We start from the raw sequence: 23276 nt of genomic DNA, 5'->3' as shown, positions 1-23276 counted from the left end.
TCTGTTCATGTCCTCTGCCCAATTCTTGATTGGATTATTTGTTCTTTGGGTGTTGAGTTTGATAAGTTCTTTATAGATTTTAGATACTAGCCCTTTATCTGATATGTCGTTTGCGAATATCTTCTCCCATTCTGTCAGTCCTCTTTTGGTTTTGTTAACTGTTTCCTTTGCTGTGCAAAAGCTTTTGATCTTGATGAAGTCCCAATAGTTCATTTTTGCCCTCACTTCCTTTGCCTTTGGCGATGTTCCTAGGAAGAAGTTGCTGCGGCTGATGTAGAAGAGGTTGCTGCCTGTGTTCTCCTCAAGGATTTTGATGGATTCCTTTCTCACACTGAGGTCCTTCATCCATTTTGAGTCTATTTTCGTGTGTGGTGTAAGGAGCAGCTTTATTTTTAATAGTCAAAGCCTGGAAACAATCCAAATGTCCACCAACAACAATGGATTATAAAATTGTGGTATGTCCATAAAATGTACTCAACAATTAAAAAAAAAAACTGATAAACCCAACGTGGATGAATCTCAAAAGCATTATTCTGACTGAAAGTAGCTAGACAAAACCATGATTAGTATACTATTCCACTTATGAAAGTCGAGAGGAACCAAAACTAACCTGTGGTTACAGAAAGTAGAACAGTAGTTCAAGCAAGGAGCGGGGAGAGGACTGACTAGAAGGGGCCACAAGGGAACTTCGGGGTGATAAAATGTTCGTTATCTTGATTGTAGTAATTGTTTCACAGGTGTTACATGTCAAAACTCACCATGTTGTGTACTTTAAATATCAGCAGTTTACTGTATATCACTAATGTTTCAACAACCTAGGAAAGACTTTTTCCTAAGAACATAATAGAATAGTGCTTTGTTAGTTCCTTATTTTTGGGAGAAGTGAGGGATAGGGAGATGAGTTAACGGTTCCTTAGTATTGCCAGCAAAACGTAAAATTAATAGGCAGAGACTTCCCCTAAAGATGGGAGGAGGCAACGATAAGACTAGGAAAAAGAAATTGTCAAAAATTAAAATAGAGAAGTTTTTAGATAAGAGATTTCAGACAAAGTGAAAAAGGAAGAACACTGGAAACTGTAACCAGAATTTAATTAACTGGAAATTAAATTTAATTAACCAGCACAGTAATTTTGACGCTAACCCCTTTATCATCTAGCTCATTCTAAGTAAACGAGTCCAGTATATCCTAGACTTAGTAGTAGAGTAAGTAAGTACTACTCTAAGTAGTAATGTATGAACGTCTTCTGAAGGGGAAAAAAAAAAATCTTATAGATACTGCTATTGCCTTAAAGTGGTGCTTCCTTAAATATGTATAAGCATGAAATTAAGCATATATAACATTTTTTTTAACAGTTCTTCTACACATTTATCATTTAAAAAACAAGCAAAAGTTCTAGGCCAATAAAAATGGAATCAACACTCATTTAAAGTGGTAGGGGAAATAACACAGCTACAACTAAACACCAGTGCTGGGACAAAAGAATAGAAAGAATTATCTATTCCAGTTGATGTCTAAGATTTTTTTATAATCATTATTTTTCTTTTGTAAATAATCAATTGGTTTTAAATCACTGCTTCAGGGGCGCCTGGATGGCTCAATGGGTTAAGCCTCTGCCTTCAGCTCAGGTCATGATCTCAGGGTCCTGGGACAGAGCCCCGCATCAGGCTCTCTGCTCAGCGGGGAGCATGCTTCCCCCTCTCTGCCTGCTGCTCTGCCTACTTGTGAACTCTGTCTCTGTCAAATAAATAAAATTACAATAAATAAATAAATAAATAAATCACTGCTTCATTAATGTTGATGAGATAATCAATTTATTAGTATATTCCAAAACAAAATTATGTCTGAATTCACTTTTCCACCCCCAATTTGTTCTTCCATCTTCTCATACTGAACCTGGGCCTTAACTCAGTGAATGTACCTTCATCTATAAAACCATCCGAACCAGAAACTTAGGAATTATTCTTAGGTATCTTCCCTTTCTCATACTCTTTATACCCAATTGCTCTCTATGCTCTTCTTTTCCCTATTGCCAGAACTTCAATTCAAGCCATCAAAATTTCTCATATATACTACCATAACTATTCCACAAGACACAAGAAAACTGCCAGAAATGACAGGGTGAGAGAGGAGATCAGAACAATACAGGTTTGAACTGTGCGGGTCCACTTATTCACAGATTTTTTACAGTACAGGACTGTAAACGTATTTTCCTTATGATTTTCTGATTAATCATTTCTTTTCTCTAGTGTACCTTACTGAAAGAATACAGTATATAAGACACATAACACAGTAAGTGTTAATGTTTATATTATCAGTAAGGCTTCTGGTCAGTTTTATAGTAGGATATTAGTTGTTAAATTTGGGGAGAGTCCAAAGTTATACAGACTGTCAACTGTTCAGGGGTTCAGTGTCCCTAATCCCTACATTATTCAAGGTTCAACTGAACACGGAAATGAGTGGAGAAGAGCACAGACTTTAAGAACTGTGTAAGGATAGAGGAGGTATCAGAAACCATCAGCTCCAAACTGATGCCATGAAAGGCACAGATCATTTTCCTCAGGTTTCACAAATAATTTACATTGAGTGATTAGAGGACACAGATTCCATTAACTACAAAAAGAATAACAGTAGTAAAAGCATTTAAGAGAAATAATAATTGGACTCATTGTAAACTTTTTCAATTTTAAGTCCCAGTTAGATAACTATATGGAATTGTCCAGGAGACAATTTTCTAAAAGTTTTGATTTGAAGTACAAGAGTAGAGATACTGATCTGAAAGGCACTAACATGACAATGATGGTGGACATACAATGACATAACTCGTTTGAGAAACAAAACCATAGCATCTGAAATGTGAGTCTTCCACCTGTTCATCAAAATGCTGTACTAAAATTTTCAGAATTTACTCTCAAGGAACTTCGTTTAAGTTGTTCCCTGAATATTGTTCCTGGGCACTGTAAGAAGCAAACCTTCCTCTTAAAAAAAAAAAAAAGTATGTTTACTATAAGCCTCAAAATTATTCCCAGGCCTAATTTTAAATAAAATACCCAAACCAAAATCAAAAATAACCAAGCACACAGCAAACTAGACTCCATAAACAGGAACCAGCAGAAATTAAAGAAAACAGTAGGAGACCTAAGAAGATTTCGGATGTTGGATTTTCCAAACACATCCTATAAGACAATGCAGAATGTATTTAAAGAAATAAATACACAAAATAAAGTTACCTACCAAAACAAGGAAATTATTTTAAAAAAGAGAGAGAGAGAGAGAGAGAGACCTAAGAGAACAAAACAGATTTTGTTTTGTTTTGTTTTGTTTTAAAGACAGAAGCGGGGAGGGGCAGAGGGGAAACAAACAAACAAACAAAAAACCTTAAGCAGGCTCCATGCCCAGCACAAGGCTCTATCTCAAACCCCGAGATCATGACCCGAGCTGAGATCAAGAGTCCACGCTTAACGGACGGAGCTATCCTGGTGCCCCAGAGCCAAATGTAATTTTAAAAAATACCAGATACAACAAGTGAACTTAAATATTTAATAGTTTTAGTAGATTTCACACAGCCAAAGAGACAACTAATAATCTAGGAGCTAAATCAGAATTTGCTATCCAGAGTGTAGCAAAAAGTAAACAAAAAGATGGAAACAAAGAAATAAGAAAATGCTCACTTCATCAACAATGTTCTAAAATTGTAATTATACAGAAATCAGCAGGCCACCCCCAGAAGGATGAAACACAAATCTATTAAGTGTTTAAAAAAAAAAAGGTAAGAGACAGTTGTTAAAATGAGACCATCTTAGTTGGTGTCCAGGAAGAATAAAGAGAACAAGGCATAGATAATGGCTGAGAATATTACAAAATGGAAGAGACAACACTCCACAAAGTAAAAAAGGCCTAGTGAGTCCTAAGCAGGATAGATTTAAAAATCCACCCCTCACCAAATCAGAATGAGTTCCAGAAAAATTAAAGATAAAGATAAATCCTTAAAAGCAGCTACAGAAAAAAAAGACACACTACCTTCAAAGGAGCAACAGTTACAAACTGATAGCTGACTTCTCGGTGTCAGTAATGGAAACCAGAAGATGGCAGAACCAAATATTCAATGGGCAAAGAAAATCATTGCCAATCAGGAATTAAATGTTCAGGAGAAAAAAAACACTTTCATGAATGAAGGCAAATACAGACATTCTCTGACAAAACGGAGAAAGTTCATTATCAGTAGATTTGTAACTAAAGGTCATATTGGTGGTAGCTGGGAGGGTGATACCAGCTGGAAGGTTCAGGTTGCAAAAATGAATGAAGAGCAACCGAAGTAGTAAATATATAGTTAACTCTAAATGAATATTAGATAAAACAATAATAATGTCTTTTAGTACTTAAAAAACAAACAAACAAACCTGGGTGCCTGGGTGGTTGAGCAACTGGCCTGGGCTCAGGTCATGCTCCTGGAGTCCCAGAATCAAGTCCACATCAGGTTTCCTGCTCACTGGGGAGTCTGCTTCTCCCTCTGACCCTCCCCGCCTCATGCTGTTTCTCTCTCATTCTATCAAATAAATAAATAAAATCCAAAAAAACCCCACAAAACTTTAAAAATATACACACACATATGTACTTATAATATATAATAATAAAATATAAATATAAATGCATATAAATCAGGAGTAAACTAACCAGAGCCACTGCTCTTAAAGTCATTTTACCGCTTAAGAGGGGGATGAAGTATTACTGATTAATGTTTAGACTTAAAAATTTTAACACATGTTAAGATCTCTAGGGTAACCAGTAAAAGGAACATAAAGTAAATAATTTCCAAACTAGTAGAGGGGATAAAAATAATGAAAAAAAATAATTACAAAGCAATTTTGCTGTTTAATCAATAACAAAAAAAAATTTACAAGAAAAATTCCCAAATGTTTGGAAATTATGGTAAATTAAATATGAAACAAATCCTTTGTGTTTCTCTTAAAAAGAAGGAATCTACTTTCTCATTCCTGAATCTGGGCCAAGCTTGTAACTTGCTCTAACCAACAGAACGTGGCAGAAACCTTTTTGCTTTTATTTTGGCCCCTTGGAATGCTGACCTGAGACTACAAATGAGGAAAGTGGTATAGTTTACTAGATGATAAAAAGTCACTTAGATGAGAACCAAGGCACCCCAGCCACTAACTAGTACCATCAGCCAAATATGAGTGAAGCCTTCTTAAAACTTCCCCCATGTAGACAATCCTGTAGTTGAATGTAGCCTCAAGCAAACCCAGGACAAAACCAGCAAAGGAACCACCCAGCAACCCACAGAACTGAGGGGAGAAATAATTATTTTAAGCTATTAAATTTTGAGGTGGTTTGTTATCCAACAATAGATAACTGACATATATAGAGAGATAAACTTGTAAAAAGTCATGGGTCAACGAAAAAATTTTTGAAATGTATGATATACACATCAAATGATATGTTTAAAATGGTATAGTCTATGTATCAAAAAAAACTGTGTGCTGCCGCTAAAGCATTGCTTAGCGAGAACTTTATCACCTCAAATGCATACTTCAGAAAAGAAAGGCTGGAAATTCATATCACTCTCAGAACATTAGAAAAATAAAATTTAGCAAGGAAAGTGTAAAGAATAAAAGAATACAGAGGGAGGCAAAAAAAAAAAAAAAGGAAATAAGAGACAGTAAATAGAGGTAAAGCAAAACTGAAAGCTGGATTTTTTTTTTAAAAATCCACGTTTTTACACACTTATGGCTAGATTAATTTTTTTTAAAGGAAGGCAATCATACATTAATCTAAAGATTAAAAGTAATCCTCATCAAAATCCCAACATGCTGATCCTAAAAATTATACAGAATAGTTGAAAGAGCTGATAACCAAGGCACATTTTATATTTTGTTGATAAGATCCACTGCATTCATAAAATAGGGTTCCTCCAAAGCATCTATAAAATAGAAAGCATTAAATCGGTAGTTACTTGTAGTAAATCAAGAGATTCATAATGACACTTAAGAACTCGCTGGTCACCTTCAGAGAATAAGAGGTAACTAATGGAGTATTCTAAAAATTGATAAAATTAAGAACAAATATCTATCCTACCTTTCCTAATTGAACTGTACCACTGGGTAACCAAATAGTAGATGAAGGGAAGTTCCTTTTTATGGAAGCATTCCACCTTATAAAGGAAGAATAACGAATTCAAATACCACCATTTTGTAAGCCCTAATAAATAAAAATTCACTGATTTATGCATTGAGCAACAGTGGCTGCTAAAAATCACAAAAAGAGAAACAACCAGACACTACATAAGTCTTCATAGAATATACCACATCAACACCTAGGAAGTATTCTTTTCCAAAAACATAAAAAACAAAATCTAAGCTTTGATCAAGCTTTTAGATCCAACTACTGATTTACAGGAAATACAGAGAATGAAGAAAAAGTATGCAATCAGCATAACCTAGATGACAGAATCTGTATGGGTCAAAATAGTTGACTGCTTCAACAAACGGTAAGAAAGAAAGGGGAAGGGGCGCCTGGGTGGCTCAGTGGGTTAAGCCTCTGCCTTCGGCTCAGGTCATGATCCCAGGGTTCTGGGATCGAGCCCCGAATTGGGCTCTCTGCTCAGCAGGGAGCCTGCTTCCTCCTCTCCCTCTGCCTCTCTGCCTACTTGTGATCTCTGCCTATCAAATAAATAAATAAAATCTTTAAAAAAAAAAAAGAAAGAAAGAAATGGGAAAGACGAATGGCAGCAGGACATGCAAATTAAGAGAAACAAATAAGAAAACACACATCTAAATTATACTGCTTAAGAATGCCCATTTGGGCAATAAAATTAGAAAAAAATGTAGAGATGCAAATACTATAGAAGTCAAGATAGCAGTTAATAACAAGGAAGAGGGATGGGCTCTGACTGGAAAGGGGAACATGGAGGACTTGTGGCGTGGCGGGCAAAGATTTATTTTTTGACCTGTGTAGTAGTTATAAGGGTGTTTATCTTAAAAACTAAAAAAGTCATTAGGTTATATATGTTTTTATGTAATTTCTTTCAGTTGTGGTATAATATATAATAAAAAGATATTAAAAATCTTAGAATATTTCACCATGACTCTAACGTTTTAACAACATATTACCAAAAAATTTTAAAAATTAACTTTGTGTTTAACATAAAACTTTTTCTTAACCCCTGAATGATTGGTGACTGGTTTTTGAATTTAAGCCCATCTGAAGGATTTGATAAAAATATTTTATTCCGTCTCCTACCTTCCACATGGCTAATTCAAACAAACTTAAAAACTCTCATAAGCAGGTACCATTTTTACCCTTCTGATTCCTCCCTGGTAAAATGAAAATAATAAAACAACTATCCCAAAAGACTGTTTGTGAAGAATAAATATAAAATACTTACAGTAATGCTTAAAATATGGTAAGTGCTCAATAAATAGTTCATAGTAAAACTTCCAGCTACATGTCCTTGGAGTCCCTTCTCAAATCGACTCCATTAACTCCATGCCTTTGCTCAAGCTGTTTTCCCCACCTAAAACGCCTTCTACCCCTTAGCAAAATACTACAAATCTCTCAAAGTCAGGCTCAAATGGGAAGCCTCCCCAGATAACAACAATCAAATTAGCTGAATATGCTTTGATAACTATTTTCAATTCTGTACTTCATGCAATTAATTTAATGGCATTCATTCAGGTCTGCTAATTTAGCAAAAGGATTACAAAGGTGTGTTTTAAAAAAAAATGTTTAAGCACACTCAAGGCTTCAAACTCTCTTAATATGCACAGTAACTCCCACTGAAGAGCATAACCATCAGCTATCAAAAGTATTTTATCCTTACATTTATAGATGGCGATATCATTGGCAGAGATGCCTAAAACAAGTGTTTTTTTTTCCATAAAAAGAATGCACAATGAGAGCCATGTCCATAAGCAAGAGCCTGATATAAAGTTTTTTGTAGAAATAACTATAAATGCTTATGTGCCTGGGTGGCTCAGTCAGTTAAGCATCTGCCTTCAGCTCAGATCATGATCCCAGAGTCTCAGAACCCAGCCCCAGCTGGGTCTGACTCGCTGTTCAGTGGGGAGTCTGCTTCTCCCTCTTCCTCTGCTCCTCCCCCTACTTCTGTGCACTCTCACTCACTCTCTCTCTCTCAAATGTATAAAATCTTTAAAAAAAAAAAAAAAAAAAAAGGAACTACAAATGGCATTCTTAAACAACTCCGACATTTCATACAAATCATTGCAAAAGAAAGAACAATAAAGAAATACAATACCCATTTTTATAAAATTTAATTTGGCATATATAATTGTAAAGAAAACTACAAAGAGAATATCATTCTTCATAATTCCAGTTTGTATTTTACTATAACAGATTAGAAGGTGATGCTATTCATCAAGTCATGGATGAGACTGATGTTGATCCTAGGAAAAAAATTACAACTTATTTATGCAAATGGACAATATGGCACCAGTACTTGGAAGAAGCTGTAAATTCTATGAACAAGCACAAGTTCACCAAAAAGTCATGTTGGACCAAATTCATTTTCTTTTCTGAAGGGATCATGAAAATTCTTTAAACTTAGTTTACTATGCTACAAAGCATTTGATGATGGACTAAATCAGTTCTCCACCTTTTCCACGCAAAAGAAACAGAAGCCACATACAGCTCTAGGGTCTTATCTTCACTGCTCCATGACCAGAAAAGAAAGACTCTTCCCAAGGTTGCCTGGGTGGTTCTGTCGGTTAAGCATCTGCCTTTGGCTCAGGTCATGGTCCCAGGGTCCTGGGACTGAGCACCATGTTGGGCTCCGTTCTCAGCAGGAGGCCTGCTTCTCTTTCTCCCTCTGCTGCTCCCCCTCCTTGTGCATGCTCGCTCTCTCTCTGTCAAATAAATACAAAAATCTGGGGGGAAAAAAAAAAAAAGAAAAGAAAAAGAAAGACCCTTCCTTACCAGCTCCAGCAGAAACATCTCAAAGGAGGACTCCCACTGGCCCAATATGGATTTGATGCCTAAGTCCTATGGTCAGAATGCCAGGTCATTACCAGAAGGAAAGGTGTAAAAAATTGTTAGTTAAGTTTGAAGATGAGAAATAATAACAACACCCCAAGGATGTCAAATAATAGAAAGGTTACAGAGTTATGTGTAAACAGATGTTCTATACTTGGCCCTGTCCAATAACTTAAATTTACTGGGAAAATACAAAGAATGAATACTAATTAAACATATAGGATCAAAAAAAAAAATTAGAGGAAGTAATACATCCAAAGATAAGCCTAAATATGTGCACCCAGGTTTAATTTTTTTTAAAAGTCAAACACAAGAAGTTCAGGAGGGCAAATGAAGGGGAAATAACTGTGTAAGCTAAATCCAAGTGAAGAGTATGGTCACAAAAGTAATAAATGTAACCTCATCTATTTCTTAAAAAGCTTAGGATCTACAAAGCAAGTAGTAAGCCATTCTACTGTGTGTCAGTCAACCACACTTAGAATAATAAATTTAGTTTTGGACTTCTTTAAGAGGTGGAGAAATAAAGAATATCATTCAGGAAGCAGCAAATGAAAAAATACAGAGGCCCTAAAGCCATGTCACATGAAAGTAAATACTTTCCAACTCCAAAAAAGGCTTCTTTACGGAGATTTTCATGGGCACATGTGAGGAAATTTTTAGGAAGGCTTAATGGTTTTTGAGAACCTAATAGTGGCATGTTTGGCTGTCATTTTAGTTTTCCTTTCAGCAAGCACAAGGAACTAAAGCTATCTTCTATTTATTGAGCTTTGTTCCAATGACTACTGAGTTAAGACAATTTCTGATTTAATCCTCAGACCACCGAGTTAAGTAAATACTATTATCCCTGTTTTGCTGGTGAGAATACTGAGGCTCAGAGGCTGAGTAAACTCTGTACAAGGTCACAGATCTAGCAAATAGCTGCACAGAAATTTGAACCCATGGGCACCTAGGTGGCTCAGTGGGTTAAGCCTCTGCCTTCAGCTCAGGTCATGATCTCAGGGTCCTGGGATCAAGGCCCACATCAGGCTCTCTGCTCAGCAGGGAGCCTGCTGTTCCCCCCCGCACCCCGGCCTATCTCTATGCCTACTTGTGATCTCTCTCTGTCAAATAAACACATAAAATCTCAAAAAAAAAAAAAAAATTGAACCCATATCTAACTCCAAAGACCATACCATGTTTTATAGTATGCCAAACCACCTCCATAATACAGATCAAGTTGCTGCATGTAAAAATGTGCATTCTTGCAAATTAAAATGTCATGACATTATTTTACACCTTTAAAGTAGTAAAAAAAAAAATTCACCCTTTATTGATGAGAGAATTAAATTTGCAATCATTTCAGAGTATTCTACAGCACAACTCTTGAGAAGTAACAGGTGTAATTTGTGTAGCTCCACAATGTTCACACCTTTTCCATAAACACTAAGGAAAGTTCATTAGCTTTCATTCTATAACCCCATTTCTGGCAATCTATTCCAAGGAAATATTTCAGCAGAGACAGAAAAGTTCACCAGCAAAAAAATTTAGCATTATCTAGAAAAATTACAAAAGAAATCTAGATGCCCAAAATAAATTATGATATAGTCACACAAAGAAGTATTTATGTATTTCTTTAAAGTACAGTTACAGGGGCACCTAGGTGGCTCAGTGGATTGAACATCTGCCTTCCGCTCAGGAGTCCTGGGATCCAACAAAGTAGCACACACAGCTCCCTGCTGAGCCAGGAGTCTGTTTCTGCCTTTCCCTCTGCCCCTCCCCCTTGTGCGCGAGGGCTCTTTCTCTCTTTCTCTCGCAAATAAATAAAATCTTTAAAGAAAAAAGTATAGTTATAAAGTCCATGTAGAAACATAGGGAAGATGTCTACACATTAAATGAAAATAGCAAAACAAGTACATTATAATTAAGTAAAAATGCATGCATATAAATGAGAAATAATAGGTAACAAAAATAAAATAATACATATGTTATAGTGATGACATTAATAATTTAATTTTTTTAATTATTTTTATTGTTTCCACTGTATTAACTGTGAAAATGTTATAAAACAATAATGATACCATTTTTATAAATTTGTAAGACTTGTTTTACCCATGCATATATAAGGGACCCAGCTCCTAAACAGCTCATAATATCCTTAAGGAGACATTAACATTTGTAATAAGAAAAATTAGTTATTTAATATAACAGTAACCACAGCCCTAAGAAAGAAGCATCTCAGAGTGAGAGTCAGTCAACAAACATTTTTGAGAGACAACTACATGCCAGCCACAGTTCTAGCCACTGGGACTATAAAAATGAACAAAACAGACAAAAATTCCTGCCGTCATGGAACTTACTAGCAGCAGAGACATACAATAAGCAAGATAAATATGTAAAATAAATACCGCATTTGCTCATGATAAGGAAAATCCAGGAAATATGTTATTGTGCCAAAAACAGAGAAGTATAATTAATTAAACAGTCTGTACCGAGTTCCCGCCCAGCAGACCACAGACAGCTACAGAGTTCAGAGAACACTGCTTCTGGATCTGACCTCAATCAGTTGGTTTCAGTACACAGAAGCTTTTCCTGGCAAATTCTTTGAGGCCTTTTGCTTAACCATTCTCTTTATTCTGAGATCCAAATGGGGCCTTAACATCCACTCATCGTTCCTCCCAAGGGTCTCCTGCATCTCCAGCCCCTCACCTGACTCATGCTTGTACTTTGCAAAACATTTCAGTGGGCCTGTGAAACTAAGCAAAGGGAAGCCAGCCTCTCCTAGAGCCTGATTCAAAAGGAGCAGATCTCAGGAAGGAAACCTGAATTTGAAGTATGCAGGAAAGCTGTAAAGTTAGTGGAGAGAGAGTACAGGGAATAAAAGCTAGAGATATGTGAACATTCAAGAGGTACAGAAAAGATCTAGCAAAAGACCAGAGGGCTGAGGCTCAGCGAAAAATAGTCAACAAACTGCCAACAGTGGAAATGTCAAAGGAACTTATAAATAAAAGAATGTCTCCATTTTAAGCTGTTCACTTTATTGAGATATAATCGCTGCCACCATTCCCAAATTTTCGATAAAATTCTACTACAATTACCTGCTTTGCACCTGATAATTTATAGGAATCAAGGCAGATACCAAAAAGATAGGCTCAAGAGACAAGATATTAAGTAGGATCTAAAATAGAGCAAACACTTTTGCACAGGAAAAGAAACTATCAACAAAACAAAAAGGCAACCTACTGAATGGGAGAAGATACTTACAAATGATATATCTAATAAGAGGCCAATATCCAAAATATTAAAAAAAAAAAAAAACTTCTACAACTCAACACCAAAAAACCCACAAATACTCCAATTAAAAATGAGCAGAGGACCTAAATAGACATTTTTCCAAAGAAGACATACAGATGGCCAATAGACACATGAAAAGATGATCAACATCACTAATCATCAGGGAAATGCAAATAAAAGTCACAAGATATCAACCTATACCTGTCAGAATGGCTAGTATCAAAAAGACAGGAAACAACAAGTGTTGGCATGGATGTGGAGGAAAGGGAACCCTCATGTACTATTGGTAGGAATGTAAACTGGTACAGCCACTGTGGAAAACAGTATGGAGGTTCCTCAAAAAAATTAAAAAAAGAAGTACTATGTGATCCAGTAATTCCACTCCTGGGTGTTAACCCAAAGAAAACAAAAACACTAATTCAAAAAGATATATGCACCCTTATGTTTATTACAGGATTATTAACAATAGTGAAGATACAGATACAAACTAATAGATGAATGGATAAAGATGTGATGTATACACACACACACACACACACACGCATGCACACACACAATGGAATATTATTCAGCCATAAAAAAGAGATCTTGCCATTTGAAACAACATGGATGGACCCAGATGACAGTATGCTAAGTGAAATAAATCAGAGAAAAACAAACCTTATGATTTCACTTACATGTGGAATCCAAAAAAATACAAATTAACAAAAAGCAGAAACAGACTCATACATAAAGAGAACTGATGGTCAAAAGAGGGAAAGGAGCTGGGCAAAAAGGGTGAAGGGGATTGGAAAGTACAGGTTTCCAGTTATAGAATGAATAAGTCACAGATAAAAGGCACAGCATGGGGAATATAGTCAATGGTACTGTAATAACATTTGTATGGTAGCTATACTTGTGATGAGTATAGCATAACTAATAAACTTAAAGAATCACTGTGTTATATACCTGCGACTAATATAACAGTATATGTCAACTATACTTCAATTTAAAATATTTATTTATATTAGGAACCCCTACCTGGCCAAATTAGAAGAGTATATAACTCTTGATGTCCGGGTCATGAGTCCAAGCCCCACATTGGGTATAGAGATTACTTACAAATAAAATCTTTTAAAACAATAAATTGAAAAAAATTTAAAAATATATATATTAAAATTTTAAAAATAAATAAAATGAAACAGAGCAGAGGCAAAAAAAAAAAAAAAATGTTAAATAAGGTGTCACTAAGAAAAATACAAGCTCCCTGAAACACCTCAGAAATATTTGGAGGACAAAACTGTGTTCCCACCATCTACAGAGTGGGCTTTGAAAAGGATAAAGGATCACTCCATAAGCTGGGGGACTTGGCTACACCCTCATAGCTGAAAACTAGATCACACCCAGTCAAGCAATTAATAGATAAAACAAGAAAGGCACCTCAGCTTTTGACAACTGTGAAGCTGGAGAGAGCCCAGCCAAGCTAAGGACATCAAATCTCACTGTCCTACCAGCCCACAGACCTTTTGCTCAGGCCCCTCAATAAAACGGTTTGATCAAAAAAAAAAATAATAATAATAATAATAAATAAATAAATATAAATAAATAAATAAATAAATAAGGTACCTAAATTCATGCTTCAGAAAGTTAAAAAGGATCATTATTTAGATCATCCAGAGTTGTTAAATGATACTTCATGGAATGGAAGATGGTCACCTAACCCTTAAAGGATAAGAGCTGAAGAACAGATAACATAAGGAGAGAGATTCCAGGTTTGGTTAATATGCATAAAGCTGCAAAGCCTGGAATGAATGTGGCCTGTTCAGAGAACAGTGCAAAACTGCTCTGTTTGGAACAGAGCATACTGATTGGCAGGCAAAGGCATATAAGATCAGCCAGGTAAGGTGAGATCAGGTGAGGGAAGGCTCTGAAATTCAGGATGAGAAATCTGAACTTGACAAGCTTCATGGGAAGGGAAAGAAACTGCTTTGTTCTGTTTTTGTTCTTCGTGTTTGGTTTAAGATTATAAAATACTACAGCAGTGCAGACTGGTCTCTTTGTCTGCCCTCTAAAACTGGCCCATAATTTCCTACTACCTCGCCCATGTGACATACTCTCAGATATACAACTATCGCCTCTATTACCTAAAGCCTCAACTCATGTTTGTACTGGTCCTACATCCAGAACTGCCAGACAATTACCCTTAACCTTAAAAGTTCTTCAAGTTTAAAAAAAAAAAAAAAAAAAAGTTATTCAACTATCCTACATAATTTGTTCACCTCATACAACACTTAGTGTCTATCCCGTGACATGTGCAAACTAGGAATTTATACTTGAGGCAGTGCATGACCTCAAGAAACTCACTCTGATATAGGCAGAAGACAGGAAAATAAACTAGTACAATACAGAGTGCTAACTAGTAAAGAAATGCTTAGCGTATCATGAGAGCAAAGGACAACAACATCAGATTGGAAATCAGGAAAAGACAGAAAACACCTAAGAGAAAGTGCTAAATGGACTGAGTTTTGAAAGAAAATAAACACCAAAAGGTGGGGAAAAGTGTTGGGGGTGACAGTGATTATAATCAGACTGCAAAGGCTGAGCAAAGCCTATCATACTCAAGAGACTGTTACTCCACAATGCTGGATGAGTATAGGAAGTAGTAAAGGACCAGATCACGAACACAATTTTCTCGTGCTAAGAATTTTGTGTTTTAGAATAACCAAAAGACTCTAATGAAGGAATAACAAGATTATAATTGTGTTTCTTTTTTTTTTTTAAGATTTTATTTATTTATTTGACAGACAGAGAACACAAGTGGGCAGAAAGGCAGGCAGAGAGAGAGGGGGAAGCAGGCTCCCCGCTGAGCAGAGAGCCTGATGTGGGGCTCAATCCCAGGATCCTAAAATCATGACCTGAGCTGAAGGCAGACGCTTTAACCCACTGAGCCACCCAGGCTCCCCTATAATTGTGTTTCTTAAAAAAAACAGCTCTGGTGGCAGTGAAAGATGGGCTGAAAGGGTACCACAAAACTTCCTCCTATCACAAAATGCAACAAAAATCTGATAAAGCTGCTATTAACATTCAATTTATCTGCAGTTATCCACCCCTACTCCTTTCCTAGGCTTAGCTCATATTTTTCATAAAGCCTTTCTGAACTCTTCCATAACACATTAATCTCTCCTTTCTCTGAACATCTAAGGCATGTCTGTCTGTACACTGCATTCTGTCACCACCTTACAATTTTAACTAATTTGTATTTAAATTTCTCCTCCCTAACAAGAATGTAAGCTCCCTATGAAAAGATGTCATATATTTTTTTGACTGTATGTGTGATACACACATACACACACACCAATCCACCCCACAGCACCTAGGGCAGTAATACAACATTTTAAAACAGATACTTCCTTTGAACTGAATAGATGGTCTCCTTTATCCATGAGCACAGATTCCACTATTCCCCATAAATAATAAAATAAAATGTGTGATTTTCAAATGAATGATTTAAAAATAAGGGGAAAAAGTTAGTATATGGTAATGGGAAATGAACTCAGGGCAACTTTCTAGGAAGATGAAAATGTTCTAATTTATGATAGGAGTGTGTTACACTGTTGTATTGCATTTACTTAAAAAATGTATAACCAAGATTTATACTGTTTAATATATATAAATTTACCTAAAAACCTGTAAAAATAAAGGGTAGGAGTAAGGGGTTATAGCTGAAACATGAATGGCAAAATGTTGATGATATTTCTTCAGTAAAACATATAGATGGTCCATAATATTATTCCGCTTACTTTGAAAAAAACGCATTAACAAAACTAAAAAATAACTCAGAAAGTTAAATTAATTATTCTCCTAATGTTCGGTATAATGTGACATTATAACTTTTAAAGTGGTTTTACTAGCTCTAGAATTACCTAGCTGATTCTAAGGACTATCTTCTAAGACAAATGTATTGTTAATAGCATAGATGAAAAAAGGCCAAGCAGCCATAGGTTCCTTAATTAAGCATCAGATAGGAAAATTAATTAGCCCTGTTACAAACAACACCCAAAAAGCCAATAAAATATAAAGTCAGAATTTTCTAATCTCCTAATCTTCAAAGTGTGCGCTGAAGATAGCATTTGAAATATGTCCAAAAGTTTCTGGAAATACAACGACTACAAAAATAGACTCAACACCACTCTTGAATGTTTTAAAATAATTCAATTATTTTATCTCGGTAATTTAAACTTCGTGCTTATCTACTCTTTTATTTTCTTTTTTTAAAAGTTTTATTAACATATGATAATTATTTGCCCCAGGGGTACAGGTCTGTGAATCATCAGGCTTACATACTTCACAGCACTCACCATAGCACATACCCTCCCCAATGTCCATAACCCAGCCACCCTATTTACCCTCCTACATGCTTATCTACTCTTAATTTGCATTCTCCTCCCACAAAATATTTAATGTGGAAAATAAAGATCGTCCTTATTCATGCCAATGCACAAGGTTAACAATCTTTTGTTCAGTAAATTAGTTGTTGTCTAACTTAATCCCTCAAAAAGTACTAAGTTTCTCAAAAAGATTTCAAAGCATTTTACAATAAAATGTAAATGAAAAAACACTTAAAATTTAGTAAGACAGTTTCTATTAGACTGTTTTGCTATTTCCCAGGAGATGATATTTAAAACTTTCCTTACAATAATCTACAGCCTTATAAATCACTAGCTATCTAAACTGTGACTGGAACCGACATGAAGTGTTTCTGGGATGCTGATAGTGTTCTTACACGGTTGCAGATCTGAGTGCTGATTACACGGGTAAGTTCTATCTGTAAAAATTCTTCAAGCACTACACTTAATGTGTACTTTTCTATATTCCTATTATACATGTAATACTCTGATAAAACAAAGTAAACCACAGTTGTTAGAGCTGTCCTCAAATTCCCTACCTCATACTAAAACACCTGTTCTATGCACTGAAACATTTCTCTAATAAAAGGTAATACAAAGTTATCTTACAGCATTTGACATTTTCTGACATATTCCCAGATAACAAATAACTTCCATTTGCAACTGGGAGCTCAGAAAGCACACAACAGAAAAAAACAAAACAAAAACAAAAACCTCTATGTTTTCCAGAAGAAATCATTTTAAAAGCTAACTGAATAGAAGAAAAGTGGATTGGCACTGTATTGTCTAGACAAAGATGTAAATCATTTTCAACTCTTAATCGAACTGAGAAAGGAAGAGAAAGACCACCGCTTCAGACCTTAGTAAGGTAAGGAAGACAGGAGATTAGTAGAATTTCATGGATGAAAGTCCGCTTGTTAGTGATTTAGTCCAAAGTCTACCATTCATCAGATATTTCAAGCAAAACAAAAACAAGAGGCAACAGCACCTGCCCAGACAGATGAATGAAATAAAATACATGAAAGCAGTATGCCAAGATTTAATATGGAATATCCAATGACTGGCAATGCTAGGAAGTAACCTTTCCTCATTCACTTGCTGAAGCCAAGTGTCTCCCAGAGAATAAAATATTATGTCTGTAATCCCACAACAGTAACTCAATTCTCTCTTTTCCTTCCTCTAATCTTATAATCGCCCAAAAGCTAAACATTAAGATTCTCTCGAGGAGGAAGAAGTGGAGTATAATCAAAAAGGATCTTGATCCTCAGCTAAATCACACTTGAACCTTCCACCTGAACAGCCAGGGGAAGGAACCTTGCCTTCCAAATTCAGCCTTTCGGGGTGAAATGACCAGCTCCCACGGAACACCACCTTACAAAGCATTCTTACCCAAAAGACCCAGGGCAGTTCACATGTACCATCCTCACGACTTAGAACAGCAACTACTAGGGAATCGTGCCAAACCCCATCCAAGTGACTGAGGCAACAGTCTCCATCCTGGCGAGTCCAATCCTCAGCCTCAAATCACAAATACACATCCACAAAGCAAACCCACGGTCTTTCAGGAGATGAGATGACAAAACTAGAACGCACCCAGAAAGTTGATACAGGAGGTGGGCTGGAGGCGACAGCCTCGGGTCAGAAGCTCAGGGCTGCTAGCGGGCGCTGGGAAAAGATTCACGCTCTCGGAGTCAGAGTAGGGCGTAGGGAGCACTAGGGACGAGGCCTGGGGCAGGAGGTACAGGTTTCCTAGCGGGTGTGGCGGAGACAGACATTCCCAGGAGCAGAATGCTGGAAGCAGGGAACACTGGGGATGACTGCGCGAGAAAATCAGACACCTTGACATTAGAACCTGGCAGCAGCCATGGCCCGCCCTCTCTACGCTTGAACCCTCCAGGCCAAGGGACCCGTCCGGGCCAAGGGACCCGTCCGCCCCGCGCCAGGCTAGAAAAGAGCGCGTCGGGAGCGCCCGCTCGGGCCCGCGGAGGCAGCGCGGTCGAGGGCCTTCTTACCCTTGCAGGCCGAGGGCGCGGCGCCTTTTGTGGAGCAGGCAGAGCAGCAGAAGCGCGGCCCCGGCCAGCGTGGAGTTCCGCGCCGTCAAGTACTTGCTGAAGGCCGCCATGGAACCACCTGAGCGAGCGAGCCGGGAATGGGGCCGCGGCGGCGTCGACTACCCTTAATGCAGGAAGCGCGGAGCAGACTGGGAGAAGAGCGAGCGGAGGGAGGGCGGTGCCGGCAGCGCAGGACCGCCCCCTGGCGCGCGCCGCCGCGTCGTCCGCGCGCCGTAGCCCACCACGGACTTCAGCTCGGCGGGAGCGCGCGCGAGCGCCACGGAGGCCGGAACAGTTCTGGGACGCTCTCTGCGCACGCGTGGACCCCCGCAGGGTCACCCGGATTGCCCGCGCGGAGATGCTGCTGATCTTTTCTCAGGCGCTCATTGGTTCTTCCGGGCCTGGTTGCTGTCCCTGCCTCACCCTTACTCCCACCTTCGTGCGCACACACCAACCCAAGCTTTCACAGCAACTGGAAGAGCAGGCCTACCCAGCGCGGGGGGCATGGTGTGACCTGCCACTCCTCCTACCTCCCTCTCCCGCACCGTGAAGGGCAGTTACCACCCTCTTAAAGGAGCTCAGGAAGAAGGGGAATAGCCCCATCATAGAGCATTTATACAAAACTGAAGGCACGGTGATTTCCCTACAGTTTCGGAAACTCCGAAAGGTGTAGGGAAATGTGGGAAGAATGACTATACAAATCGAAAACCTTTTTCCAAGCCAGGTTTTTTCCCTAAACCACGGGTTATAACCTCTAGCGGATTGTAGAGTGAGTTTGGTAGATTGAGACCACCACTCGTGTGTGTGTGTGTGTGTGTGTGTGTGTGTGTGTGTGTGTGTGTGTGATCGGTAGGAAGACAATAGAACACTCAGAGTGTGTCACGTGTAAACAAGTTGTTCTGAGAAATTTTTATTGCAGTCTTGTAGCCATGTGTCCCTAGCAGTGATATAGAGTGTATTTCTTTAATGTGGCTCTGATCAAACAGAAAGTTTGAGAAACACTGCTCTCTGCAAAGGGACATTCAGGAATAACAATCATGCATTGTGTGCATGCTGGCCTTACTCCCAGAATCAGAAGGGCATTGCAGATTACAGCATTCTTCTGGCTGGTCCTATGCTACGGAAATCACTATCCCTAGCTTTTAGACTGGCATATGTACAGTAACTTAGTGAATCCCTGTCTTCAGTTGAAAAAACTGGAGGAAGGAGTATCCGTCAGAAAGTAAGTACATAAAACCTTGCATGATACACACTCATGTTAAAGTAGCCTACAAAACAGTGGTTTCCTAGGTGTTTACTTAATATGAACTGGGAGTTGACTAATACAGATCACAAGAATCACAAGGTGTGTGTGTGTGGAGAGGTGTTCAACTGCCTAAATTTTGTTAAAGTGGAGCTTCTACTAAATTCTCAATTTACCACATAGACATTTTCATTATCTCCTGTAACAGGCAATTTGGTATGCACCAAGGATACAAAGATAAAAACAGATCACAATCCCTGATCTCCAAAGGTTGTCAGATGAGGAAAAACATGAAAAAAAAATTATAAATATGTTAAGTGTCACGTTAGAGGTATGAACACATTTTGTGCTGTGATAGCACACAAAAAAGAAAATACTTAGTTTTGTCTGGAACTTATTTTTAAGTATTTATTATTAGAAAGAAGGATGGAGAATGTGAGAGAGAGAAAGAGAGCAAGAGTCGGGGGACGGACAGGGAGAAGCAGACTCCCCACTGAGCAGGGAGACCTATGTGAGGCTCGATCCCGGGACCCTGAGACCTGAAAAGGAGATGAGCAGAAAGCAGATCCTTAACTGACTGAGCCACCCAGGTATCCCTGTCTGGACTTTCTATTAGGCCTTGACAGAAGATGACTTTGTAGCTAAAGCTTAATGGACCAGATAAAGAGCCGTGAGAAGGACAAGAGAGAAAATCACTAATTCACTAATAAATTGCATAGTAATGTAAAAGTGTTAGGAACTATGGAAGAAGGTGTATCATCTTGGAGTTTATAGCAATGAAGGAAGAGCATGCAAGGTTAAAGGAAAGATATATTTAGGAAATAGATTACAGTTCAGAGGAGAATAAGAATGACCAATTGGGCAACATATTCTAAAAGGTACCTGCACTCCATTGTTTATAGCAGCTACATCCACAATAGCCAAACTGTGCAAGAGCCCAGATGTCTGCCGACAAATGATTGGATAAAGATGTGATATATGTATATACAATGGAATATTATTCAGTCCTTAAAAAAATGAAATCTTGCCATTTGCAATGACATGGATAGAACTAGAGGGTATTATGTTAAACAAAATAAATCAATCAGAGAAAGACAATTATCATATGATTTCACTCATATGTGGAATTTAAGAAACAAAACAAAGTAGTAGGGAAAGAGAGGGAAAAATAAAACAAGATGAAATCAGAGAGGGAGACAAACCATAAAGACTCAGGAAACAAACGGAAGGTTGCTGGACGGATGGGAGGTAGGGAGATGGGGTGACTGAGTGATGGACATTAAGGGGGGCATGTGATATAATGAACACTGGGTGTTATATAAGACTGACAAATCACTGAACTCTACCTCTGGAAGTAATAATACACTACATGTTAATTAAATTTAAGTAAATTAAAAAATAAAAATTAAAAAATTAATTTTAGCTATTCATAAAGTCCATCAGGTAAAGACCACTAGGGACAAACCTGTAACCCAACAAAGCTAAGTTCATTAACTTGTTACAGAAAGGTTACCACAGAGCAGAGGAATTATGGGCATGTCTCAAAAAAAAAAAAAAAAAAGGAAGAAATGGGGGTCATTATAGTATTAGAAGAAGGGAGGAGTTTAGGTAGAATTGAAATGAAACCGTATTTAATAAGCTCATAGCAAATCAGATCTGTATGTGAAGGGATTAATACCAGATCTGAGTTGAGAAGCATCTTCTGGGTTCTATTCCCTTGGAAACATAAATTTAACATTAATGTAGAATATTGTGCCCCAAAACCCCTTATCCGAACCTCTGCACTGTGAAGATATGTTGTCTCGTGAACATGAGTTCGAACAACAGGGTTTCTGACAACTTAAGGTTTTAGAGAACAAAGTTCCTCAGCACTATGCCCTTTGATAATTAACCAAAACAAATTTTCAGGATCACAAAAATAGTTAATAACTAAGAAAAATGTTATTTTATTGGAAGATATCCAAGACCTCTGATTTTTAAATCTCATTCAACAATTAGGCAGAGAGAAGAGGGGCCAGAAGAGTTGGGGAATCCAGAAATCCTCCTGAAGAGATATTGTGCTAGTCAGCCTCCAGCATTGTTCTCAATGATCCTTATTTCTGGTACTCATGCCCAATATAATCTCCCTCCTATCAGGATGAGTCCGTGTGACCAAAAGAGTGTGGCGAAGGTGACAGAACGCAACTTCTGAGACCAGATCATAAAAGACACTGTGGCTTCCACCTCCCTCTCTTGGATTGCTTGCTTTTGGGGAAGCCAGCTGTCATAAAGTGCACTCAAACAGTCCTCAAGAAGAATCAAGGATTCCAGAAAGAGCCAATGCCTGCTTACCAGCCTTGGAAGCAGATCTTCCATCCCCATGGATGAATGCAAACTTATGAAGATTCCAAGCCAGAACATTCCGCCAAGAAGCTCTTAAATTCCTGACTCATAAAAACTTTGTGGGAGACAATAAATGTTTACCATTGTCTTAAGCCACTAAATTTGAGGGTAATTTGTTATGCAGCTGATGTGATTTGGGTCAGGCCTCCAAAAATAGAAGAAAGGTGCTTTAGGAAAAGATATAATAGGAGCAAAGATACAGACACTAGAAGGTACAAAGCAAGATGATTAAGTACGGTGTTGGACGGAGGTTCATGAAGCGGTGCTAAATGAGACAAAAGCTTGAAATGTTTAATGGAGGTCAATTTTTGGAAGATCTAAAACACCCAGTTAACCAGGTGAGATTTTATTCTGCAATAAAAGGAGGGAGTCCAGGTTTGGAGGAAGAGTGGTAACCTCAGCTATTATTTAAAGAGACTGTGCCAGTGGCAATGTGTAGGATGGATTGAAGGAAGAAATATCAAGCGAGATACCAGTCTGGACTCTCTTGAAATAATCTAGGTGAAAGATTGTAAACACCTACTCAGGCAGCACAGAGCAAACTGGAAGGAAAGCACTTTGTGGAATCAAATTGGATGGGCATGGTGAGATTGTTATTTAACAGGAAGGAAAATTTTAAATTCTCTCTGAGATTTACTGGTTGAGCACCAGAGAGGAGGACATTATTTACCTGAGGGCAGGAGCACAGAAGTGAAACATTTTTTTCAGGGAAGATAATGAGAGGCAAATGAATAATTCTTCACTAGATCCTCATCACCAAGGTAAACTCCAAGATCCTTAGCAACTTACACAAAGCTAGTTATGAGATCAGCTCTACCTACCTCTCTGAATTCCTATCCTGACACTCCTCCCCTCGAACAGATGTATTCCACCACTGCCTAGAAGACAAATGCATACTGGTATTCCGCTCTGTGGTCTTCCCTAGAATATTCTATTCCTTCTGC

At 37.9% G+C, this 23276-nt stretch overlaps 1 protein-coding gene across 2 annotated transcripts in view; it reads right to left on the bottom strand.

Moving 5' to 3' along the window:
- Positions 1–18907, bottom strand: part of LOC111143025 (ATP binding cassette subfamily D member 3) — an 84600-nt gene extending 65693 nt beyond the window's left edge. For both annotated transcript variants that reach the window (XM_022496439.1, XM_022496440.1), the window contains exon 1: positions 18669–18907. In XM_022496439.1, the coding sequence (XP_022352147.1) occupies positions 18669–18778 (110 nt within the window). In that variant the 5' untranslated portion in view covers positions 18779–18907. The remainder of the gene's footprint in view (positions 1–18668) is intronic.
- Positions 18908–23276: the final 4369 nt, after the last annotated feature.

This window comes from Enhydra lutris, unplaced genomic scaffold, assembly GCF_002288905.1.
Source record: "Enhydra lutris kenyoni isolate GAN:26980312 unplaced genomic scaffold, ASM228890v2 scaffoldscaffold9, whole genome shotgun sequence".
NCBI classification, from domain to species: domain Eukaryota; kingdom Metazoa; phylum Chordata; class Mammalia; order Carnivora; family Mustelidae; genus Enhydra; species Enhydra lutris.
Note: the sequence above shows the minus strand (reverse complement) of the source record. Positions and strands in the feature narration are given on the sequence as shown.